The sequence below is a fragment of the Podarcis raffonei genome, chromosome 15 (genome assembly GCF_027172205.1).
Source record: "Podarcis raffonei isolate rPodRaf1 chromosome 15, rPodRaf1.pri, whole genome shotgun sequence".
NCBI lineage: Eukaryota > Metazoa > Chordata > Lepidosauria > Squamata > Lacertidae > Podarcis > Podarcis raffonei.
In genome coordinates this window covers 17,744,274-17,770,955 of record NC_070616.1, presented here as the reverse complement: position 1 = coordinate 17,770,955, position 26,682 = coordinate 17,744,274, and the positions used below count along the sequence as shown (strand labels likewise).

Here is a 26,682-nt window from a genome sequence, read left to right as displayed (position 1 = left end):
CAGCCTCTACTGGCCAAAACTTCCCTCTGTCAAGTCCCAAAGTAGCTGTGCCATGTTACTTCAAGACAGAACACTCCTGAACTAGACAACAATCAGTATTTTGCAATCCTGGAAACTGAGTAAAGTAACTTGCAGCATTCTATCGTTACACTGCTTTTTCGTAAAATAGGAAGAGGAAATGGTAAGTCACAGCATGTGAGCAGCAGTCGGCACAGTCTCTTCTTTGATTCTGAATGTAGCAGATGCTGTTAATCAAGAGGGCTATAAACGTAGCTGGCCTTAAAAACAATAAGTGGCAGGTGTTTGTCAAATTTATCGGGGGGGGGGGGGGCGGACACCCAAGAGTAGCTACCTCAACAACTGAAAGGCCTTACCAAATAACGGGTTTAATCTCCTTTAATATTATTCTGTATTTTGCCCCCGTTGTCTCAAAATGATCATTTTGTGCATGAATAGCAGCCCTGGAATCTTGCCTCTACTTTGTTCTAATAAGCACAATTTGCTCACTTTTAAAAAGGGAAAAACTGAAACTGACAATCTGTTTATTATTCCAATGCTGTAGAGATAGCATATAAAAAGTATGTGCATATGTGTGGGTGTGTTGAGCAATAATTTTTTCCCCGTTAGTGTGTAAATGTTCCTAATTGGATAAAATGCATTTTGATAAGAGATTCAGTTAACAATAGAAAAGACAATAGTGATAATCAACATCAGTAAAATGAATTTATATGAAGAGAGCTTGGTACACGGTGTCAAGCTTTCTTTAGCTTTTCATTCCAAAAGGTGACTACCCCATCCCATAAAGTCCAAGGTGTTAAGCTTCTCCGGGGGAGGGGTTTGCTTTTGGCTCTTTTTCACAACCAGTTTAGAATACCCTCTTCTCTTTCTCTCTAGGCCTTCTTCCGAGTATCTCACATAATGTTGAGCATGTCACATAAGGTCAATTTTATACCACCTTATATAAATGCTTAGTTTGATGAGGATAAAGCAGTATAGGTGAAGTTTATGCACAGAGAAGGAAGGAAAGTTGTCAAGAAACTCTTTGTTTTTTTAAAAAAACTGAATGAAATTATCAAATAAACAGGTGAAAGCTTAGACACCAAATATTAAAAATCCAGCATCAGAACGTCCATAAGAACCACCCTGGAAATGATAAAACTGAAGTCCGGCGTAATATAGCTTGTCCATTTCTTCTAAGACCTTCTTGCCTTAATTCAGCAGGTTTCTTTGAAACTTACGTTCTGTTAGGTTGAAAATTAAAAGAGACCAGCCTTTCTGAGAGGATGGCTGGGTCCAGCAACTTAACATGAAGGTGTTAAGGTTATTAAAATGCAACACTCCAGGAGGCTTGTGTTAGGGGTTCTGCTTATTCTAACAGAAACCAAACGACGGGCATTTCCCACAAGTGCTTCCAAAATATCAGGAACCAACTTGTGGGTAAGTAGAGTCTGACTCTAGCAAGCCCTAGTTGGGTGGAAAAAGAATAAGAGGGCTGGAGTAACTCTTGCAAAATTACAGCTTGCCGTTGAATTTACTGATCTGGTGGCTGTTTTGGAGATGGCGCTGCTGTCACGACAACAGTGGAGACTGCTTTTGTAGAGCCAGACACTGTTCCCTGCTGGAGATGGGAGGCTGGGAGTGTCTGAATTCGCACCTGTGCAAAACGGAATGCAGAAGGAAAGAAAATACATTTAATCATTCAGTTCAGCCTCTGCCATGTTGCAGAAACATAAATACTACTGGGAATGGAACTGTAATCAAGCAAAGCCCTCCACTCCCATCTTGCCCTTGTCTTCAAGTTACCAGTTCCAATGTTTCAGCAAGTGTACTCATAGGACCCACACACACCCCACAACAAATTTCAGCTGCTTACTTGAATTTCAAAAATGAAAAATAATCAGAACATTTGTGTGGTACAATGATGTTGGGACGGTGCCATGTCAAGGCAAAGTCCTGATGCAACAGAGGATAAGGGGGAAATGAGATACAGGCCTTACCTGTGTGGCCTGGCCTTGTTGCTGCAGCTGTTGTAGCTGCTGTGCGGTCAGGAAGCTCACTGGCTTGTTCCCAGCAATCAGTTTCGTCCCAGCTGGCATGGTGGTGAGAATGATGTTTCTACCCAGTCCGCTGATACTATTGGAAGAAACCCATTAAGAAGTTAGTGGTGACACAGTGGGGCTGGATCTTGCTGAGGTGCCTCTTGCATAATAGCAGAACTTAGAAAGTGTGTTTGTACCACATTGGCCTTTCAGTACTGGTCAGAACAAGCCTCAGGCTCTGAATATGCTACAAGAATGTGTCTAAATGCAATCCTGTGCTCAGGATTAACCACCAGTTGCACTTTTTACCCTCCCCCTTCCAAGGGGTGGCTGCAGAGAGCAGGAAAAACAACCAAGCCTTCTTTTGAGCTTTTAAAAGGGCAGCTTGAATTTGTGTAAAAAACCAGCAGGGACAGATTTTCCATGCTTAAAAACAAAATGCTCCCACCTGCCAACATCTGTAAACCAAACTGTCAAAGCCACAGCTAAAAGGGCAACCCCAGAAGGTGGGTATGTGAGGTATCCAAATCAAAACACCACCAACACTGGTAAACTCATCCAACACTAGTTGGATTTGGGAAGCAAGACTCAGTAGTGTCCATTAGCACTTCCTAAGGCAGAATTTGTTTGAATCATTTTCTGTGACTAAGGAAATTTTCAAATTTGAGTGCTTTCAAGTCCTTTTGGCTAGGCCTTCCATTAATCTAATTGTGATCTGCAATAGTCGCTCATCATACACAAATGCAGTCCTGAAGATTGAACAGAATCCTCCTGTGTTACTCACTTGGCCCCAAGGTTGCCTTTGATAATGGGGGTCGTCATTACACTCTTGCCTTTCACAGGCTGGCTTATGACGGAGAGGGGCACTGTGATACGGGCAGGCAGCTTCCCCTGGGAAAAGAAGCATCAGACACAGAAATTATAAAGGTTCAGCAGCCACCTCTCTGCCACACAGTTACCAAGAACAGGGGGAAAGGCCCTCCCCCAAATTAAAGTTTTCAGGATGCTGAGGGATTCCCAAAACACATACACAGTTGTTGCTAATGGCATTCAATGCTCTTCCATAAGTCAGAGCCTGCTTAAGACAAACAAGGTGGCATCCCCACTTAGAAACGGATGCTTGTCAATCAAGCTTATCCGACCAAAAAACAACATGAATCATAGAATTGTAGCATTGGAAGGGACCCAAAGGGTTATATATCCCCTGCAGGGATGACTTACTGCCTGAGAGGTGGAGACGACTGTGGTGCTCACTGGAACCTGTCGCATAGTCGTGGTCCCTGTTCCTATTGTTATGGGTGTCCCTGCCCCCCCTGACACAACAGCAACAGCCTTGGACACAGAAGCAGTCATGGTTGGCAGAGAAACAGCAGAGGTGTGGACTGTGCCAGGGATGCTCACAGACGAGGCAGCGGTCATCTGCTTGGCATGAGTGGCCACTGTAATGGTCTGCCCAGCTTTTGGTGGCATCACCCCCATCCCCTGCACAATCCTTATCGTGGCAGCTGGCTTGGCTTCAGTGGATGCTACCGTAGTGATGGCCTTGCCCTTCTGGTCTGCCACAGTCATGCCCAGAGCAGGCATCAGCCGGAACGCAGAGCCAGTGGACTCCACAGTCTTCAAGTCAGGAGTAACTTTGACCACTGTGGGCCCAGTTGGGCCTGGTGAGGCAGAGGTGGGCGTGCTGGTCTTGGCGGGAGAGTCAGAAGACTGGATGGGGCTGGAAGTCACACGCAGAGTGGCCGAGATGCCCTTGCCGGCAGAAGTGTTGCCAGTGGCTGCAGCAGTGAAGAGGTCTTGCGTCAGTTTGACAGTGGTGACTTGGGACTTGGCCAAGGTGGCCATCATGTCAGGAGTAATGCGGAGAACTGTCTGTCCCTTTGCATCAGTGGTGATCGAGGAGGGAGGCAGGCGCAGAACGTCCTTGCCTTGGATGCGGAAATTGGAGGCGGTAAGCGGGATGCTGCTCCCAGGCTGGCTTTTCATCCCTAGCTGTCCGGTAATAGCCACCTGTAAGGAAAAATGGATTGTGCTGAATATTTCTCTTGCACATTTCCGAGGCAGAATGCTATACAGCACTGGGTGCATGGATGAATGCCGTGCTCCATTAAAGAGAGACAAGGCACGCCGAACTAAGCTACTAGGAAAGGGCAAGATTTTCAGCAGGTGCTCACATGCCCATGTATATTTTGCCAGCCATAGCATTTTGGGCAGGGACCCGTTGGTATTTTATAAGCACAAAGTCATCGTGCTCAGCTCGTCAGCTTCTCAAGGGCATCTGGCTGGCCACAGCTGGAGCCAGAACACTGAACTCACTGGACTCAAATCTGATCAAAGCCATTTCTCAGTATGGTACAGCTCCTCACCTGTTTGATGATATTTTGGCCAGCTACGTTCTGGAGGACTGTGGTGGATGAAGAGGAGGAAGTCGAGGAGGAGGAGGATGACGACGACAGAGACACAGAGGAGGAGTTGGGGGCAGAGCTGCCTGGAGAACTGGTCACTGGCTTTGGGGCAGGGCTGAGGGCTGCCGAGATCCCTGTCCCAGCAACACTGACTGGTCCTGTGACAGAAACTGTTGGCCTTTGCACCTGGACTGGGCTGGTCTGAGCTTTCACCGTGACAGTGTTGACAGCCTATGGACAAGAAAAAGTAGATGTCGTCAAGGTGGTTGTCTTTTTGCCTATCCGGTGCAACACCCTTCTATTCAGTTTCATGATGTCCTAACATTATTAGAAATCCTGAGGCAACAGTCCTCACCATTGCAGAATTAACTACTGGAGATACTCTTTCCAAACGCTTCTCTTCCAAATGCCCTTTAAAATTTATTTTATTCAGGAATGCTCTCTCTTCCAATCATACTCTCTCTGTACACTTGCATGGCTTTCCTTCAGTTCTAAACTGCCTATGGGATATACTTGCTTGCAAAAAGTATGCTGTGTCTTAAGAGATGACCATAGGCCATAATTCAGATGACAATTGGGGAAGAAGACTGCTAATCCTTACTTCTGGCTAACTCCACAGAGATATCCCTTACCTGAGGCAGTGCTTTGGTTTGTGCAGAAGTGGAAGGGGCATGGACCTGAGGAACAGGTGCTGGTGGGGGCTGTTGCTGCTGCTGGATCACTGGTGGGGCTGGCTGAGACACAGGTGGGAGGCTGGACTGTGTTGTAACCACTCGAACCTGTGGGAGTCCTGAGGAAGATGTGTGGCTGGCCACACGAGGAGGGGGGGTTTGCTGAGGCCCAGTTTGTGCTTGGGTACTCTGTGCCGTGGAGAGCAAAGTCCCCAGCTGCGGCATGGTGGGAGACGACACCAGAAGGATGCTGTGAATAAGTTGAAAAGAGTAAGTTGATTAACTTAAAAGCACAAGTTTGTTCTAGAAAAGGCCAGCAATCAGCAAAGTTTTCACTATTTTGCTTTAAGCTACCAAAATCAATCAAGGATTTAAAACGTGTATTGACAGGTAATAATTTTAGCTGCAACCAAACAATAAATAGCTCACTGAACAGATAATTCATTGCAAGACTACATAAACAGATTTTTACAACTGATTTGCAATATCTATGTGATTTTCACCTTCCCTGCCCCACTCAGGCAAGTAATCCAAGTTGAATGGTTTTGCTAATATAGTCTTCCTTTTTTGTACCACTTGGGGGAAGGTTCACTTGTGGAAGATTCTGCTTAGGACAGCAGACTGGCTGAATTTCTTTCTTAACTCGATGGTCCTAAAGCTACCCCCAACTGTATTTCCCCTTCTAACTAGAGATATCTATCACCCAAATCCTGTGAACAGTTGCACCCCTGCTTTTTGAAAAGACAGGGAAAGGACTTACCTTTGGTTGGGTTTAGCTTGCTCTGATGCAACGTTTGGCAAACTCTTGTTAACCACGGAGACTGGCGGTGGTGAGATGGGCATTGCTGGCAGTGGAGGGGCAGTGGGTGTCACTGGAGTCACAGGGGTTGGTGGCATGCTGGAATCACTAAGGCTCAGCTGGCTAGGCTCAGAGGTGCCACTAGTAGCCACTTTCACTGAACTCTCCTTGCTACTGGACTTCTGCAAAGGCAACAAAATAGTGGACATCAATGGGGGTGGGGTGGGGGTGGAAATGCACTAAGCCCGGACAACCCTGTGTGAGTAGGAAGAGGGCTGTTTAGGGATAGACCAGAGCTATCCTTGAGTCTATTGGTGATAATTAAATAAGCCCTTGAGATGACATTGGGCAGCAAGCCTATTCAACCAAAACAGGGGACAGTCTAAAAATCTGTGCCCCATGTATTTACATTGAGCAACTTACTATCTTTGCAGGAGGTTTAGACTTCTGCTGAAGGGCTTTTCTAGCTTTAGCTGCAGCCGCCTGAGCCTGATGAATCAGCTCTGCAAGGAAGAATAAGGAAGGGTTCTCAAACAGATGCTAAGAGTGAGACTGCCCACCTACATAGCCAGCTTCTCTTTTTCCTTGAAGTACACTTCTTCTTCCAAGAATTCCTACTCTGTGATCAATAGAAAACATACCAAACTAGAAAATTTGCCAGCCAGGAAGAGGCAGGTCTTGCATGAAATGCATGTTTATGACATTTTCTGTAAATGTGTCCCCTGAAGGAGGCTTTTATGCCTTTCAATTTTAATGATGAATAAGAGAAAGTGATTGCTGTTCACTCAGGAACAAGAGGCAAATTACATGTTCCAGCTCCATAATGGCAAAATTTACAGTAAACAGGACAAAACTTGTTTATATCTCATTTTTACTAGCTGGAAAGGATTTTAGTTAAATACGCCTTTGGGGGGGAAATACATACTAAAATTGGATATATATCTGTGTGTGTGTATATGTGGGTACCTTAAGGCATGAACAACACCCTATATCCTTGCACAATCAGGTTAGCCCAAGTAACAATGTGGGGATATAGGATCCTTCTCCAGGACTGGGAGTTGGAACTACACCTCACCCCCACCCTGTCCCTGAATTTGTAGAATGCTGAGTTTTTGAAATGGGATTTAAAAAATTCAGCACCAGTTTTCTTCTTCATTTAAGGCAACGCCACCTCTATCCATTATATTGCAATCAGGTTGCTGTAAGGCCCTCCAGCGAACACCCACCAAACTCCTCTTCGCTCCTGTCTCGATGTAGGTATATCCATAGCTTACGTCCAATGTCATATTTCACACAGGGATCCTTCTCATAATGCAATCGATCCAGTGCACCACTCACCACAGTGTTAACCTGAGAACAGAATTCACAATTAAACAGAGGATGCAAAACTGATCAGCTCAGAATCATCATAGCAAATATATTTTGCACACGCAGGAAGGAAGAAAAGGGGCATCACAATTAGAAGCAAAATGGATGTCTAAAATAGCCCCATACTGAGATGGTAAATCGTCTGAGAAACATACATCAAGCTCTCAGGCTATCTAGATCAAAACAGACCTCCACTCGTTACCATATATAGCTTCCTCGAGTGCTGTAAGTTCTACAACCAAGATGACAGCACCTGCAAGCTGGAGTGTATTATACACATCACTACCAAAACTGTTGTTTCAGTGTTCAGATGTCATTACAAAAAAAAGCACCGCCAACTCCATAAGTTGGGCTACAGCTTTATCACTCTCGTAAGCTATGGAACTGTAGACCTTAAAAATCAATCACAAGGTGCTTCTCCATTCAATAGGAGCAATTCACATCAGAGAGGAACGCTGAAAAGAAAATGCTTCTGTGCTCTCCCAGTTTACCTGAGCACTGGTGACATCAGGAGCGAGGAATTGAGAGTCTTTAAGCAGCTCACAAATCTCAGCACGAGTTCCCTCTCCATTAGGAAGACGGGCAGCAGCATCCCTAACTGAGACAGCAAAAAAGATCAAAGCATTGTGAAGACCTCAACTGACACAAAGACTGAAGTAACACTTGAACCATTCAGGTTCCACTCACTGTGTGGGTTCCTAACTTTAACTTAGGGCTTTATACCAATTGAACACTTGCTCTGGATAGCAGTCCCACACCCTGAAGAAATCATCAAGGTCATTGGCTACTTATCACATAGAAAAAAAGGTGGATTTAAGAATAAATCTGGGCTTCCTTGCTGCTCATCTTCTGCCAGTGTTCTCATTTCATCTTGGGCTACAGCCCCAAACCCTGCAATATAGCTCTCTACCAGAACAATACGAATGTCTCCTGTTTCTGTTTTTCTTCCTCTCTCTCTCTCTCTTTCTTCCACATTTTTTTTTATTATTATTATTATTATTATTATTATTATTATTATTATTATTACCCCACCCATCTGGCTAGTTTTCCCCAACCACTCTGGGCAGCTTATAGTACATATAAAAACATAGTAAAACATCAAACATTAAAAACTTCCTGATATAGGGCTGCCTTCAGAGGTCTTCTAAAAGTTGTGTAGTTCTTTATCTCCTTGACATCTGATGGGAGGGCACACACACTGTGTGTAATCGTTCCCTCAAACAGACTGAAAGGTTTCTGCCTATTTTAAGCAAGTTTAACAAACTTTTCTTACTAGCAGGCTTTCCAAGGACATGCTTATTCCATACCACAGGTTGTTCCTCCCTCTGTTTCCTTCTTGTGTTATGCTGTAACTCGGTCCCTGTTAATCCTGGCTACAGAAATTCCTCATGGACTGTGCTTCCTACATGGAACAACCAGGCTGAACCCCTGGCATCTCCCATTCCAAAAAGGCAGCAGGAAAGGGGACAGGCCTCCAAGAAGCCACTGGCATTCAAAGTAGGCAATACCAGGTTACAGGGACAAATGTTCTGATCTGGTATAAGGGAGCTTCGTATCTTCAGCTTTTTCACTGCAATCTTTTTCTCTAAACCGTGAAGCTGCCCTATGCAGTGTCAGAACATAAGAAGAGCCCTGCTGGATCAGACCAAAGACCTATCTAGCATTCTGTTCTCAGTGTCCAGATGCCTATGAGAAGCACAGAGCAACACATGAGTGCAACAATATCCTTCTGCAAGCACCTGGCAGTCAGAGGCATCTCGCCCAATACTAGGGATATATATAGTCATCGTGATTAGCACCCATTGAACATGGTGGCTATGTCTTAATTACCTCCAGTATCAGAGGCAACATGCCTTTGTATACCAGTTGCCAGGGATCAGAGTGCTATTACCTGTCTTGGTCACTATTGCCAGCAGCGGCCACAAAGGTCTTGGGTGGAAGTCTTCCTAGTCCTACTTCCAAGGGTCTTTTAAATGGAAACACCATTAATTGAACCTGGGACCTTCCTTTATTTAGGATAGTTTTTCCCCCTCGTCAGTGTCTAATTCTCAAGGTGACTAACATAACATGCACTACTGTTTCCTCTCTTCTTACAATCTATTGTCACTGCGAACCTAAAAAAGACTGTAACGTGTTGAAATCTCTCTCTCTATCTATCTCTCTCTCTCTCTCTCTCTCTCTCACACACACACACACACACACACAGAGAGAGAGAGAGAGAGAGAGAGAGAGAGAGAGAATGAATGAATGAATGAATGTCAACTTACCAAGAGACAAGATGGTGACATATGCAGGCCTGTCTGATCGCAACAGAGAATGTTCTCGGGCTTTGTTCAGAGAAGTTTCCTTGTCAAACACACCCTTCACAGGGCCGACCACTGACTCAAAGCCATGCATGCGGAAGGTGAAGGCCTTGTGGGGCTGGCTGTACCTGTAACGTTCCTGCACATGTCGGAGAAAGAGAAGTGCTCAGATGAGCAAGAGATTGAAAGGGCAAAAAAACAGAGCAGGTTTCTAGATAAGCATCTATGGCTAACACTTAATGTGAACTGAGTTAATAACAAATGCTTAGGGGAAGGCAAAGATTAGGAAGGGCAACTGCTTATATTTCAGTCATGTATACTGAGGAGCATATAGACAGCAAACCTCTTTATACTAAGCATTAATCCCTTAGTTTCAAGCATCTCTCAGTTTTGCATTTTCAAAGATTAATGCTGGTTAGATGTAATACTGATAATATTGGTAAAGACAAATGGAGGAGAAATGTATATATCTTTCCCCCCAATTATTATTATCCCCCCCCCCCACCGAGCCTCCACATGTCTAGTTACAAGCCAGTATTATCTAATGTCTGCATAAGAAGTTATAAAGCCCAACAGCTCATGTGGAATCTCTTATTGCTGCAAAGATCAGGGCTTAGCCTACAGTAAAGAGCAAGACTCAGCTAGGTGATGTAATGTAGCCAGCATATACAATGCAACTACTGGGACATTAGTATTGAGACCTTAAGGCTACGAAGCAAAACAATGTACACGAGAACATAAAACACAATCTCTGTCTGTCTTTAGGGTTGTCTAAATGTTTACATGCTTTTCTGCTAGCTAATTTTTAAGCACCCTCTTGTCAAATGATGTGCTAGTTCCTTTTTTTTTTTTTGAACATTTAAGAAGACAGGTTGAAATAAGGAGAGAAACTGAAATGAAATAAAGTTATTTGTCATTAGGAATTTCTGTTTCTTCTGACTGTTACTGATGCAGGTGAATATTTTACTCAGAAAATGGACTACTTAAGCTGAAAAGCAAAATATGTATAAATTGGAAGGCAGGCATTTTAAATAATTTTATAGGTTTAAATGTTTTCCACCCACCCCGTTGTATCTTTGTAAACTACTTAGAGACTGTTGCAGTTAAGCAGTGTATCAATGGTTTAAATAAATAATAAAATAAAACTTCCCCATCCAATCCTGGCAAAGCATAGGCAATGCATGGGACAAAATGTGCATCATCCTCACCTGTTCCTGGAAAACACGTTTCTCTTCCCCAGTGCTAGGCCGGACTACATAGTCAGTCCTTCTGAAACAAACAACAGCATGAGGTTGGAGTGCATACATCCACCTTCCCCAACATGGTTCACTCCAAACCTGATCAGAACCCTCCAGAGTCAGATCCCCAAACCAACTAAAAAGACGGTTGTGAGAGAGAAGGGGGAAGGAAGGAAAACTGTATCCAGAAGGTACATACTTTTGAGTGTTGGCGCTGTCCAAGTAACAGAAGAAGAAAAAGAGAATCTAGCAACCTGGATTACCTCACAAGTTCTGCTAGAGAATTTTTGCAGCACTTCTTAAAAAAATTACCTTTCTAGGATTTACTTTTTGTCATTATAAGACAAAAGGTCATGATGCAAGGAGCAGCATGTTATTCAAACCTGACCAAGATAAAATGTAATGTAGAAAGGAGGTTAATACTTCTTGGCGAGTAGGCATTCATTTGCTGCTAAATGCTGAAATTCTTTTGGTGAAAGCTTTTTAAAGCAAAGTACAGCTGGCTACCCTATGCAGCAGTTAATATTTGGAAGTAAAAGGCAGCCCAACACTGAAATTATAGGGAGAATATATGGGAAGAGTGTAATTTGTCCAATGCACACTCAGTATTCCTGCCAACTTCCTCCTGCCTCTGGCATGATCAGTGCAAGCCAAGATTTTACAGTCAGAAATAAACTAAGACAGATGCAAGAGAAAGGAGCAGAATCCAGCTCATTTCTCAATATTTATTGACTTGAAAAACGAACCACACTTCAGAACAATGTAATTCACACATTTGAGTAGCAGTTAATGTTGAGCTTTCTTTTTAGACAACTTGTTTGTTTCACATTAACTGATATAATAATCTTTGTAATAAAATTCAAAATAGAAAAAAATAAGTGTAACCCTAACTAACACTTGAGCAGATTTCTGAACTGAATATATACTTACACTCGGGGATTAGGTGTGGTGGCATCTGAGCTGTCTTCGTTGTCCTACCAATGAAAGAAAGATTTTTGTCAGCACATTGGACAAGCCAGCTGGGATGCTGCCACATTCCTACAAATATTCTCTCTCACCTTGAAGAAGATTTGGTCTTTTGTCTCCAGCCAGAGCTGGAAGAGTGCTGCCAGCTCCTTCTCATGGTCTTGTGAAGAGCCTAAGGTGAGAACCGAAAAAGAGGAAAGGAGAGTTGTTATCAACTGCTGATATCTGCGCTACAGTAGTGGTACTAAGGATGACGTCGGGTGCACCCACCTTAGCCAGGGCCTTTATGCAAAAGGACATGAAGCAAAAGCCTTTCAATGCATTCCCCCTTGCAATGTTCCAATTGTGACGGGGGGCATAGTGTGACTACAGTTGCTGACTCACATGCTGTGCTGCATCCCAGCTGCCTTCCACTTATTGGAGGGCTGAATGTCTGCAGCATAGAGTTTGTTTGACTCCTGGAAGACCCCTGTACTGCACAGAGTCCTAAACTGCACAGGGAGCCTCCACCAGTAGAACTGATATCCCAGCACAGTCATTCAACTCCAGTGCACTGAGGCAGCCAGGAGCACAGTGGAGTGGTCAGCAAGTGTGTCTTCGCTCTCCCTTGTCATACAATTGGAACTGGAATTGGGATTGCATTGATACATCTCAAAGAAGTCTTCCAGTCCTTGAAGCTTATTTAAAGCCTCGGCTGTGACCAAGAAGGAGGTGAAAAAATAGGGAAAGCAACATTTATTTGCCTCTTAGTAGACAACTGGGATGGTAACATAATGCAAGATCCATGCAAGAAAAGTTTTTTTAAAAACACACACACACACACACACAGTGATTTTACATAGTCAAAAGTCTACTATACACATAGGACTATACAGCTATAAAGGTAGTAATAGAGGATGAAGCAGAAGATGTTCAGCCACTCCAGCTCCAAATGAAAGCTAAATGCCTCAAGAGAACAGCAGGCAAGACTTATTAACAGGAGGGGACAGAGAAGCAAAGTTACTTTACCTATCAGTTTCCACTGCTGAGTTTTCTCTTTGAATTCAACAAATGGAGAAAAACTGGAAGGAGCATCTGTAATAAAATATATCGTAATGTTTCATATGTTTAGACATTACTGGGATACCCTTTGTCTCTAATTGTCTCCTGTAGGATGAGATAATCAACTGTTGGCTATTGGTACACCTTATTCTAAAGTATGAGACAGGACTCAAGAAGTTTCAGTGGAATCAAGTTTGTTCATTAGTGCTGGTGATAAACACCACCAGAAGGCTCTGTGCAGCTAGGTACCTAGAGCTCTGTCACATCCATCCATGAGGTGTCTGCATTCCCCTCTGCAGAAGCAGTCAGGGCATGGGAGAGCAAATGCTTTTGTGCAAAGCTTTGTACAAGGGTTTGCATGAAATCATCACCTCTAGATTTCAGTTCACTTTTCTTATGCAGTGCTCTTTTGCTAAGATGGAAATAGCCCTTCCATGTACAGAAGTGGCTGGGCATATCTGAACCCAAGCTATCGTCTCCAAGAGCCACCTTGCCATGACAGTACAAAGGATGTGGGGCTGCAATCAATGTAGTCACTGTGCAAGTGGAACAACTTTCACTTGTGCAATGGAACTTTCCCCTCTCCTTCCCCCATGCACCCACACAATCTGTTCAGAGGGCTCCCCATACCATTTAGAGCAGGTGGTGGGAAGAAATTCTGTTGTGCAAGCAGAACTCATTCCGTTCAAGGAATTACTTTACTGGATTCAACTCAAAGATACAACAGGTTGTTGGCTATCTTTGCTTACTAAGCGGTTTTGAATTAAGTTTTTCAGGAACAGGATCAGATGTTGCTTCAAGGTTAAAGGGAACAAATTTGGAAGATAACAATTTGGATATCAAGAAATGTATATCCCTTCTGCAAAAAATTATCATTTCACATCAAGTGGCTACCATCATAAATAAGGAGAACAGGAAGAAAGGGCTGGATCTAAGCCATCTATGACACAATGCAATTTTATAAGCAATAGCTGTTCACAGGCCATGACATATAGCTAACTTACTTCATTCTTGGCACAGCTCAAGAAGAAAAAACCCTGAAAAAAAGCGGGACTTACCTCTGCTGTCACCTGTGAGATACTGCAGTGCAGGCAAAACAAGTTCTGACCAGTTGGGGGCGAAGGAGAACCAACTGTTTAATGTGCTAGCAGGGGAAGACTGCCAATCCATGACTTTATCCTCAAGCTGAGCAAAAGAAGGGAGGGATGGTGATAATGAGAATTAATAGTGAAATCCCAAACCATCTTGGAAATCACAACTGAGACAGAAATACTTTAATCAATAAATATAAATATAGCACTTCCAAATCAAAGCACAGCAGATGGAATCAAAAAGACTGCAAATCCACAGAAATGAACTATCTAATGATGGTTGAAAACCATAGTTTTGGAAGGATCTCTTGGTGGGGACAAAAGGAAGGACAATAAATACAAAAAAGAAACAACGGATTGTATTAACAAATGAATAGGCACCAATCTAAACACTCTTAGGCTAAACGTGTCAACTTAGAAGTAAGGCCCACTGAATTTGATGGGACTTACTCCCACTTAAGTGTATAAATAGGGTTACATCCTAATCTATCCAACTCCCAGCTCAAGAAAGATGTCCAGGAAAAACTCTTACCACTGAGAGACTAGCAGGGCCTTCTAGAAGCAGAATCTCCAGAAGCAGAGAAAAGAAGCTGAAGGATATTTCATTTACTCCAAGACACGGCTTGATATCTTCAAGAGGCCTTTGATAGAAGATGAATTGGCTTTAGCTGAATTGGCTTAACTGAATTTTGAGAATGAGGAGGCTTAGCATATCTACCTGTTTCTTTCTTTGTATTCAAAGTACTTTCATGTACAATATTTCAGCAATCTTACAAACAAACCAGTAATACAAGAGTAGGGAACCTGTGGCCTGCCTCCAGATGTTGCTGAATTCCTATCATCCCTGACCACTGGCCATGGTGGCTGGAGCTGATGGGAGTTGGAGTCCAACAACATTTGGAGGGCCACAGGTTCCCTAATGCCTGCTGTAAGATAGTAATACTGACCTATTTTGATGAAACAATTTTTTAAAGGGGAGGTTTAAACCCAATATGGAGTTGATTAGCTTAAGGTTATCTAATGTATTTACAGCTTAGGCAAGTTATGACTCTATCTTGCCACCAGAAGGCAACAAAAAGGCATTAAACGCTGATGGATCTTCAACTTTTTGACAAGAGGAATGTATAACATCATTATTCCTCACCTGGAATCTATTTACATGTATACAGTCATACCTCAGGTTAAATGTGCTTCAGGTTGAGCGCTTTCGGGTTGCGCTCCGCGGCGACCCAGAAGTAACGGAACGCATTTCTTCCGGGTTTCGCCACTCGCACATGCACAGACGGTCAAAATGACATCACGCGATGTGCAGAAGCGGCAAATCGCGACCCGCGCATGCGCAGATTGCGTTCACTTCTGCATGCGAACAGGGCTCCGGAACGGATCCCGTTCGTATCCAGAGGCAGCACTGTGTTTTCAAATTACACTCTCTCCTCCTACCATCTTTCATGTGCCAGTGTGCCCTAGAGGCTGACTTTAAATTACATTGCTGCATTACTGCATGCCATGCATTTTCTTTTCAACCACTATGCAACACAGAATATAGACAGACACCTTATTCATACATGCAATTTATATGGGCTGTATGAACTATGCTGCATCACTTCTACCAGGACAAAAAAGCTTCATTGTGCTGAACTTTTCTATTTTGATTCGTTCCAGTGTGACTAGAACTGGCTTTGTTGTAAATATGCCTCATTATGTAATTTGTGGACCATATTCATTGTGTGCATTCTCTTCTGGAAGGAACTTACTCTTCTTTAACAGATGAGAGAGATGGGGGATCCCAGATAGGTGGGATGGGGGATGGATTCTGAGACATTGAAGGCATCCCTTCAGTGTTGCCAAGGGACTCAGAGAAATCCTCTGCTTCTGATTTAATCACTTTTAGCTTCTTCTTCTTCTTCTCTTCCTTTTCCTTCACTTTCTTTTTAAGGACAGCAAGGTCAAACAAAGCTTCAGTTTAAAAAGAGAGGAAGAATTTGTAAGTTGCACATTACAAATTAAGCAGGGTGTCAAATATCAGCCAAGAGGTACAGTTGCCCAGACTTTAGCTTATGGAAGAATGCAGAAGTGCAAGTGTGACTGCCTCTTCCGCCATGTCAGAGTAACAAAAAACTCTCGGTGCAAAAGATGTAATACCCCATTTTACGACACTTACAGCTGCTGACACTGTTTCAAGAGCTGTTGCTGAAGGAATTCAGAAATGGCTTGGTCACATTACAGAAAATAGCTAAAAACCAAACTAAGCACACAGTTTTAAAAACATATACCTCTGTGAATCACAGCCAATATCATTTAGAATCAGAGCATTTCTTGCATGAATTGAAATGAAATAGAACCCAGTTGTAGGATGTGGCAGGCAAGTATAATTAACCAAAAGAGCAAATATGATCAAGCCAACCCAATGTTCTTTGCATTTACATAAACACAAACATAGTATTTTGATTCCTAGACACATTTTCAAGAGATGTGCAAGCAAGCCTCCATTTGAAACAAAAATGAGATATGGAGAGCTCAAAAAAAGGGACCCCAAGGGTCATCTAGTTCAACCCTCTGCAATGCAGGAATAATATTTCAACCAAATTTATTTTGTCTGAGAAATGGTTGCTTAAAAGCAAAGGGCATCCCCAACATGGAAAGCATCATGTTATTGTGGACTCTTCCTGATTATCACCAAGTGACACTGCAAATCTTGCCATATTTTATTTGCTTATAGTTTTAGCTCCCATTGGTAGTAAAACCTGAATGATACAGTGACAGGTGTTCATCTGCTAACAACTCCAGCTAAAGAAAATAGTAAAAATGCCGTCATGTAGCAGCCTTGAACTTGATTCACATACCTGCCAAGGATCCCTTCCTACCAGCATTCACACGTGTCATGATATCATTCAGAGTCAGATCCCCAGTCATGAGGTCAGGATGGCTCTATACAGGACAAAGAGACATTCAACAAGGAGAACGACAACCATAAAGCAAAACTGGAGAATGAAAGACACCTGTTGAGACTGAACTATCATACACTGCTTTTCCTGTTGTTTGCCAATAAAAAATATTATTTATATCAGATATACCTAGAGAAAATCTCCACTTAAAATTACAGTTCAAGCAAAATTGAACACAAGCACCTCCCCACTCGTGTGCGACCATTGACACATGCATTGCTTTTGGTGTTGAAAGGGGGCAGGGTGGGCCAGAATGGACCTGCACACATCCCACTGATGTGCACAGCGATCCAGAATGGAACCCAAACATAAGCAGAGATTCCCCTGTACTCAGAAATCACAATACCAAGTGTCTTTGGGCTATAATCCCGAACTCTCTTCAGTGGGAGTAAGCCTCATTTAAGTCAATGAAACTTACTTCTAAGTAAACATGCTTAGGCTTGTGCGACATCTTATTTAAGCCAGGGATGGGGAAACTTTGGCCCCCCAGATGTTGTTGAATTACAACTCCTTAATCTTCCTTGACCACTGGCCATATTGGTTGGGGCTGATGGGAACTGGATTCCAACAACAACTGGTGTGCCACAGGTTCCCCACCCCTTGCTTAAACTTTCAGTCTTGCTTTCTGTAAGGCAGAATAAAAACCAAATTACACCATCATGCAGCTAAGGTACATCATTCCAGCAGGTTCCAAATTGCCTCAAGCATCCCAAGCCCTGTCCAGGATATAGGCTGGATTCCCAACTTGCCACTACAACCTCTTCCACCTGAACACCCCAAACTTAACCTACAAATGAAAAGCAACTGAAATCTCAACAGAATCCTTTTGCTCCCATACTGTACTGAGTCTGCAGTGTAAGATCAGCTTGCAAATATTAATGTGGCTGCAGGGGAAAGAGGATCAAGTTTTCTCTCAAGCTCCCTGGACTTTGTTTTTTAAAACTGAAAATCTGCTTCTCATGACATATTCATGCTGTGATCAAATGCACACTTACCTGGAAGTACGCCCCACTACACACAGTGGAATGTACTTCCAAGTAAACATGCTTTAGGATAGGACTGCTAGCAAGGAAGGAGGAGGGCCTTATTCTCTAGGTCCCTTGCTGCAGAAAGAGGCACTAGGCAAAAGAGTACTAAGAAGTAGTGGCCTCCTTATGGTTTGCTTACAGGCTGGCGCTTGCGTTTTTCATGATGTTTTTTCAGTATCATCTTCAGGTCATTCTCACCAAACTCCAGTTTATCTAGGGGAAAACGAAGTAAATGCTATCAAAAGTTTGCTGTAAATCTATTTACATGACACATTTAACTGAAATGCTTCCATCTTCAACAAGCTTTAGGTGCTTACAACCAATTTTTCTCAATTGACTATAAATTCCCGTCAGCTACAGCCTATGGCTTGCGAAAGCTTCTACTATAAGATCAAGGGGGGAAACAGGGTCTTATACTTTTTCTTTCAAAGCAAAAAGCCTTTATAAATCAGCATCTCACATTAGACCGTCATAAATCTAATTTAAAATACATTTTATTTTGTAAAACAAAGTCATTTTCACTTGGTGGCATAATGCAGATGAATGGTTAATTAAGAAGATATAAAACGAGCCTTGACACTTCAAAAAAAAAAGTATGTCAATGTGCATTAATATAGTGGCAGCTACTACATGAAAAATGCCAATACATTTGTGTATTGTTGGCAATTTATGTGAATACGTCAATCAGTTGTAACAGTACAAATTTAATTGTATTTTAGTATGGTTTAATGTATTTTATATGTACCTCTTTTGTTGCTCTCTTTATTGTTTGTGTATGTGAAAGGCCTGACTGGCTAACAAGCAATAAACCTGGCTGGAAAACTCGGTTGGATCATGGATTGAGAGCAATAATGCCCAACATAGGAGGAAAAGAAAATGGCCTTTAACAGTCTTTAAAAAATGGAAGGAAGTGGTCTCTAAATTCTAAAACTAAGAAGGAAAATCCTGTAACATCTTTTTAATGTATAAAGTTTTCAAGATAATTCAGACTGAGATACCACTTGAGCTTACCTGCTGTTTTCATGTCTTGGGTTGATAATGTGGGGATTACTCTGAGAGGAACAGTGGGGCTTGGGCAATGGGCTGGAGAATTTGGAATCCAGGAGCTCAGATCTGAAATGCAACACAATAGTGAGGTTTCTACAGGGATAGTAGCAGAACAGAAGCAACAAACCTGAGCACAAGGCTCATTTTTCTAGGCAGCAGATGCACTCATACATCCAAGTTATTTAGTAATTTTGCTTTTTCAATCAACTGAGTTGAAAAAGTATGGCTCTTTTGAAAGGCCATAGAAAGGGGAAGTACTGTTAATCAGGATATTTTCCTAATTGTAGCTCTAAAACTTATAAAGCCAGCCGTGATGTTTTAGTATGTTAATCTGACTGAGAAAAATATTTAGGTTTATTAGAAAGCACCCAAAATAAAGAGCTCTGAGAGCACAATTTTAATTAAAGGATAGTAAAAATGTTGAGAAAGGCAAACTGGAAATAAGATCTGCTCACTTCTCAAGCAGAAAAGGTTTAAGAAGAGGGCACCAGAGGGGAATCAAGAGGAGGACTACGTTGATAGAAAAGATCATCCAGAAGATACACACATATACTTAGAAGGACATTAGTCCTACAGATGTTAAAAAGTACTATTAGCCTAATCTTAAACATGAATATGCTTAGAGCATGAAGTTTTCCCTGTATTAGCAAATGCACATTCAGCCTAGCATTTATAACCCATCTTCCATTAAAGTCATGCTACAGTATTATATGGTACAAATAAAAATATCCATGACATTGTACTATCTTTATAGGGGCACATGTCTGGGGTACCCCACTGTTAAGGACACAGTAACAGTCTCTTGGATCAAGTCAACGGCCCATCTAGTCCGGCATCCTGTTCTCACAGTGGCCAACAAGATTCCTGTGGGAAACCATGAGCACTCTCCCCTCCCATGGTTCCCATCAACTGGTATATATGCAAGTGTATATCATCACTGATTTCCACGTTCAGGTTTTTAGCTGATACAGCATTAAGGACTTCTCCAACCACTCTTCACTTAAGAAGCTTTTGTTTATTCTAAAGAATACCCTGCCATTACCTTCTTCATCTGAGGATAAGGTGGTGTCTCCACATTCCTCTTTCACTTCCCTGAGGATTTTCAGGAACCGTCGATGTGTTCGCCGGTCCCGTTCCTCAGCAGCACAAGCAGCTGCTGAGTATTTCCTCTTCAGGGCCAGATCTGGACCACCTTTCCTAGCAAGCTCCAACAGATGCTGAAACAGACATATGCATAGCAACATACTGAATTCCATCTAAGCTCCTGTGACTTACAAGAAACATATACATTAATTTTGTAACATTTAAACAAAAGCCCACCATGTAAGTCACCCTGACAGCCAAGTGGATGGGGCAAGAAACACATCTTCGTAATGAGTAATATGCAAGGATGGAGGAGTTCTAATATTCAGGAACCAAAACCAAAGCCTTAGGAACCAACATGACTTCATTTAGGCACTGGTCCCTGCACGATGCATGCCACTACAAAGGCTGGGATCCAAAAAGCTAATAATTGTATGCAGAAAGGAGTGAACATTCCCAAAAGGTTTAAGCAAATCAAAACTTTTAAAAGGAGACTCCCATGCTGCATCATAAACGGCTTTCAGAAGTCCCTTCATTTTCTAATATTATTTACTTTGGTATGTGGCATAGGCGAGGGGTCACTGCTCAGACTTGGAACATATGGTTTGCATGCACATGCTTTAACTCTTGGCATCACCTCCAATGAAATGGTTCTCAGAGTGGTCTGTACCCCAAGACAGCTGCCATCAAAGGAAACCGCGCCAAGCTAGATGGCAGAATGACCATGTGCATTAAAGGCAGCTTCTATTTTCATAGTTACAATGGTGCTCTTTAAGAAACCTCAAGCATACAGACCCCTTAAGCGCTGAGAGCTAGTTTCATAGTTCTTCGAATCCCAGCCTTGTGTGAAGACACCTGGGCAACCAAATGAGAGATTTCTCCAGTCTTAGTGACAAATACTGCACTAAATCTTATATTCTACGGAACATTTAGTTTATTCAAATGCTTACATTCCGGGAGGAAAGGATCTGTTTCAACAACCGGTAGAAGTACTGCTGTTGGGAACTGAGGTAGCGCTTGTACTGAGACTTGAAGCAAAGCTGTCGATACTTCACCACTTCAGGATTGAAGTGTCCATCTGTAACAAGAACATGTACCATGGTTACTGCTGTTTTGAAACCTGCTGCCTGAAAGCTATTTTTTATCCAAAAGCTGTCACATGTCAGATCTCAAGAGAAGGCAGGCACTTACCCCACCTAAAAAAACGGTTATGCAATAATCATGTGTACTGGGGTAGAGTAGAAGGCACTTTACTAAGGATCAAGAAGAAATTGAATATCTAACTTTTACCCTGTCAATGGGACCCTGACCACATAGAAAGGGGAACTGGGATAATGCAAATTGCTGATGTTGGACTTACGAATGAATAATTTCAACACACACAATGAAAGAAGGAAATGGGATAGACTTCCCCTTCCCTTCCCTTCTCCCTGCCCCCCTCAAACCTCAGGACAGTGCAGAGATTGGATGAGACACAGAGTGTGAATGTATTGCATATGGGAGCACTTACAAATGTGCAGCACATAATTAGAAAAAAAAAGGTGACTTCAACTTTCAGGACCTACAACTTGTCACCTTACATAGCAAAGTCAAGAAGCCAGGTTAAAATACAGACAAATCTGCCACTGACCGCGGAAGAGTTTCTGGGCAATGTGCAGGGGGTTTCCAAACCGAAAATTCTCTCCACTGAACAGGGACAGGATAAGATTATTCTGATGTTCAGTGTTGCTTTCTGGGAAGTGAGGCAAAAACTTTTTCAGGTGTTCTCGTTGCGAGTCCGTCAGCACTTCCTGCCATGTTGAAAGACTGACAACTTCAAAAAAGATTTCAGGCTACAGAAGGGTGGGGGGAGAGGGAGAGAGGGAGAGAGATATGAATGAAATAAAATCCTTCAAATGTGATCCAAAAATTCCACTTTTGAGAAATGCAACAGTATCATATAAAGATCCTCAATTTTGTATTTATACAAAAAAGAACAAAATGAAAATTGTTATGGACTAATAAGATAAACTAAGAAAACCTGTTCTTTAGCAGAAAAAGCTGTTAAGTTACAGTATGTTCCATTAAACACTGTTGAAAGGCTCTGAGGAGTTTATAGACCCAATGGTGTAGTTTGCACATCAAGGTTAGCTGTGTATAATGACTTACTGTGAACAGGCAGCATCTTATGCATGCTGGACAATCACTCATGCTTCATTGAAGCTTGGCTTGTCATTAGATCTGAACCTAAGATCTATGATTCTCCTGAACAAACTATGATGAACAAGGCTTCACGAGCGTTGTTTGCTTGGGAGAAAATACCATGATCCCAGGTATAGATGTAATGATAATCCATGTTTCATAACTTGTTGCTCCTGCTTGCTGCAAGGGAGGAACTAAGCAGGCAGTGATCAGGTAGCATGCACTAACATGTCACTCAATCACTGTTATGTCCAGGGTCAGGAACCTTGGCCCTCTAAATGTTGTTGCACTCCAACTACCATCAGCCCCAGCCAACACAACCAATGGTCAAGGATGATGAGAACTGAGATGCACAATTAACTTTGGCTTATCAGGACATGCAAATTGGGTTACTTAATGTGTTTCTTACAGACAATGAAAGCAAAGAAACATTATTTGGGTTTCCTTCACAAAGTCTTCACATCAGTTGCCATATACCCAAGGACTGGATGCTGCCCAAGTAACAAAACCCTGCTGCCTCCCTCATGCCCTACTTGCGAGCTTTTCAGAGGTATCTGTTTCTGTCTAATTTAGTTATCAAATGTTTGCTGAGATGCCACCACTTTTGAATTATTCCTTCAAAAGTTAACAATGGTTCCTTCTCAGCTCACACTGTTGTTTTACACTATATGAAAGAAAAAAGGTTACTCCAGTTCTACTTACATCTTCCAATAGATCTTCTGGCAAGCTAATTCGAATGGATCCCAGCATGCAATCCTCCATAATCTGTGTGCCATTTCCTTCTCCAGATGGCCCCAACTCTAATGGGTCGGTGAGCATGTGATCTAAAGAATCCATTGTTCATGCCCTAATGAAACCCTAGAACAAAAAGAAACTTACTGTAACCAAGAAGCTATTTTCACAATTCCACTATAAGCAGATTTAATATTAAACAAAATATATTTAATTATTGTTACAGACCAACTCAGTTGGCACCTATTTGAAAATCATGTTTGTGTGTGTAGCTCTTACTGCTCTTGGAAAAGATAGCCCAGTTTAACACTTCACACTTTAAAACATACTGTTCTACTACAGTATAGTATAGTTCGTTCTCTGTCCCTCTCTACAAAAGCTCTTGCAAAAAAAAGCTCAGATGTGCTTACCAGGCAGTAGAAAAAGAAGCCTTGCTGAATTCCTCAGGATTTGTGTGTGGTGGAAGGAAAGTAAAAACATAATAGACAAAGTGTGAACTGCTGCCAGAGAATGCCTGGTCAACAGGAGGTTACAGGTAACCAAGGGAGATGTGTTTTTTGCAAGCCTGTTCTATGATTGAGTAAATAAAAGGTGTAACTATTTATTATAGAACAGCTTCTAAAGAATTACGTCTATGCATACAGAACAATTTCTGTGTCACAACAACATTTAACAGAAATAATAAAAATACATTACTATTTGGCAAAAGAATGTAATTCATGTTCGAAAATAATTATAGTATCATGTCTTGAGGAATTACTAAAAAGGAAAGTTCATTACTTGCAACTGGTGATATTTACCTTTTATTTGAAGAACACACAGCTTCTCCAGCTAGGGACTTGGAACATCAGTTACAGAGGATGGAAGCAGACATATAGCTGCCATCTGAAATATACTGGTCCTGAGAAAAATATTTATTCTCAAATGAACAAGAGTAACATTTAAAACAGTGTATTTTATTAATTGAATACTGCCAAACCAAACAAATTTCCACTGAGTGGTGGGTTTTTTTAGTGCCCCGTTACAAAAACAATTTATCAAAATGAGTATACCTCACTTATCTTTTGATAGAAATTCAGACAATAAAAAATGAAGTCTGTATTCACTTCACCAAATTTTTCTCCCAAGAAAAAAGGGAGGGGGAACCAGAAATTTATCTGCTATGCCAGCAATAAAAATTGCAACACACTTCTAGTCAAACAGAGAATTTGCACTTAAGCTCCAGAAGAACATTTGGTTTCCCACATTGCTGGGGTTCTTGTTGCCATTTGGCTAGTCTTGGGTAACATTGGTCAGTCTAGGTTAACGTTCATTAACTTGGGAACTCAATGAGAACAAGGCATTCAGTTTCTGTGTTTCTGTTTCTGTGGTCATGCATCTTTCTACTTTTATTAGGAAGAGTCACTGGCTCTATCTAAACCATGGTTTGCTCAACAAATCAAGAGTTGTCTCATAGTCAAGCACATAACCTACAGCTCATTTCACTAGCTTGTTTTCCAGCTGTTCGTACCTCGTGCAGCTTGGTAAGCATTGCAGTGGCGAAACAAACCAAGGTTCAATAAGGCTGTTTGGTTCACACATGACACCAAATGATGGTTAAAACAAGCCACAGTTCATAAAGCACCAACAAATCTTGGTTTCACATTTTGGTTTGCTGCCAAAAAGCAAAGCATGGCTAGTTTGACCAGTCTGCATATTTTGGAAATAATTTCATCAGGAAAGCAGCACACAAATAAACAGAGGATTACGATGAGCAACATACACTATAATCAAATTAAACAACCAAGTGATAATTCATAAGGCGCCACAATAAAATACAAAAATAAAATACAGAGAAGCAAAAATAATGCATCTCCAAAATCTAGATCAATCTGTAACCAATTTTAAGCATTGCAATCTTCTAATATAATATGCTGCCAAGTTACTAAGGAACAGATTTTAAGAGTTGTGTTTAGCACAAATACTTATAAGAACTGTACGTGGTAAATTTCTGGTAATTTATTTATTACATTTATGTGCCACCTTTTCCTTCAATGAGCTCGAGATTGTGTGCATGGTTCTCCCCCTTCCCATTTTATGCTCACAAAATCCCTGTGTGCTAGGTTAGGCTGCGAGACAGTAACAGGCCCAAGGTCACTCAATGAACTGCATGGCCAAGTGGAGATTCAAACCCTAGGCTCCCATGTCCTAGTCCAACACTCTAAACGTCACACAATCTGGGGTGGAAATTTTTTCAGAGCTGTATTTCTCCAAATAATGCTTTCCACTTCTTAAGTTCATTAGTAACAATGAATGGAGCTTTGTTTATTTAATACAAATAAAACAGAAATGCTAAATTAGATCACTCTTCAAAACATTCCAAAATGTTCTGATGAAAAAATTACCCCAATTTTGTCATAATTTTTGTCTGGAAAACAGTCACCACTGCAAATTTCATTTTAGAAGAGGCATTCCCTCCTTCATGGGAGAGAGAACTTCCAAGATGATGCTAGGAAGATCTACATGCATGCATCGTACAAGGCACCCCACTTCCACTGATTCTACTGCAACCCTTCCACCAGCAGTTGAAGATTGCTTTATTCTGGCAGGCTCTTGGGAACAGACTGTTTTTAAAGGAAAGGGCTTTTAGTAGTACTGTTTCGACAATCTGCATTTTAATATATTAAAAAATTGTCCAGTAGCACCTTAGAGGCCAACTTTCACGTGCATTTTAACAAACTTGGTTTTATATTGTTTTAATTCTCCTATAGTTTAATCACTTTTGAACTGTTACCTTTTATGTATTTTTAGCTTTCCATATTTCACCTGCCCTGCTTTAATTTGTATAAACCAACTTGAGCACCGGTCTAGGAAAAAGTCAGGCTATAAATAATAACAACAACAATCCTTCATCTATGTTATATCCCCATCCTGTTTTGGAAGGTCACCTGACTCTCATAGGAGCAGCTTTTGGGAGCTGCATGGCTGGACAGTGGGAAGCGGGCATCCCAATTTTGCACAAATAGATGCGTCTTCAGCCAGCGCAAAAAAATAAAAATAATAATTGTGGCCAACCCCCTAAAACACATGCTTCCTCACCTACCCACCTTTGGGAGAATTTCCCTCATGATACAAGCTTAGCCTGTCAGCTACACTGTTAATCCATTCCCACTGCCAACAATTTGATGAAGCAACAGTCTTTATTGTCTGCACAGCCAGATTAGGCTGTGCACCTTACAGGCTTGCACAGGCAAGAGCAGAGGCAGCCCCCTGCCCCCGAGGAACTTACACTCTTAAAAAAGGCGAGGAGGGGAGGCAAGGGGAGGGCCCACGAGCAAAGACAGTCCCCCCCATGCACCTCATTCTTGCCCCCCACAAACCCGCCTCCCTATCCTGCCCCTACCTTCCCCACATCCCCCCAGGTATATCTATTCGCGCCCCCTCCCCAAAGTTCTCAATGCCCCCCTCAAACTTTGACCCACAGGAGACCTTCAGCACCACACGCCCCTGCCCCGTTTGTTACCTCAGAAGCCTCTGAGGTAAGAGGATCCGGCCCCTCCGCGTTCCAAACAGACGCAACCCCCCCCTCGAACCCCCGCTCACCTGCACCCGGCTCAGGCATTCCGTTTCCAGGTCGAGGTGGTGGTAGTGGTGGTTGAGAGCGCATGCGCCGACGCACGCGAGGCCTCCCTTTCCAGGCGCGCGCGCCGTGGGCGCGCCCAAGCTTGAGCCTTCCCTGGATCCCGCGGAAGGAAGGAAAGGAACG

At 42.3% G+C, this 26,682-nt stretch overlaps 1 protein-coding gene across 3 annotated transcripts; it reads right to left on the bottom strand.

The window, feature by feature from the left end:
* Positions 1-709: 709 nt before the first annotated feature.
* NFRKB (nuclear factor related to kappaB binding protein) lies at positions 710-26,667 on the bottom strand. Of its 3 annotated transcripts, XM_053367831.1 has the most exons (28): positions 26,520-26,667; positions 24,448-24,591; positions 23,738-23,838; positions 22,908-23,063; positions 21,655-21,856; positions 20,975-21,102; positions 19,984-20,158; positions 18,906-19,007; positions 18,034-18,107; positions 16,765-16,849; positions 15,676-15,877; positions 14,454-14,562; positions 13,889-14,015; positions 12,798-12,863; positions 11,882-11,961; positions 11,754-11,797; positions 10,794-10,854; positions 9,550-9,724; positions 7,774-7,880; positions 7,141-7,264; positions 6,338-6,417; positions 5,876-6,096; positions 5,077-5,365; positions 4,406-4,675; positions 3,261-4,049; positions 2,824-2,930; positions 1,998-2,133; positions 710-1,654 (listed from the first exon to the last, which is right to left on the bottom strand). In XM_053367831.1, the coding sequence occupies exons 4-28, from the start codon at positions 23,040-23,042 to the stop codon at positions 1,532-1,534; spliced, it is 4,011 nt and encodes a 1,336-aa protein (XP_053223806.1). In that variant the 5' UTR covers positions 23,043-23,063; positions 23,738-23,838; positions 24,448-24,591; positions 26,520-26,667; the 3' UTR covers positions 710-1,531. The 3 variants fall into 3 exon arrangements, with proteins under 3 accessions (XP_053223806.1, XP_053223805.1, XP_053223807.1); XM_053367830.1 differs by lacking the exon at positions 24,448-24,591; XM_053367832.1 differs by lacking the exon at positions 24,448-24,591 and having other exon boundaries at positions 10,794-10,851.
* Between the last annotated feature and the right edge of the window lie 15 nt (positions 26,668-26,682).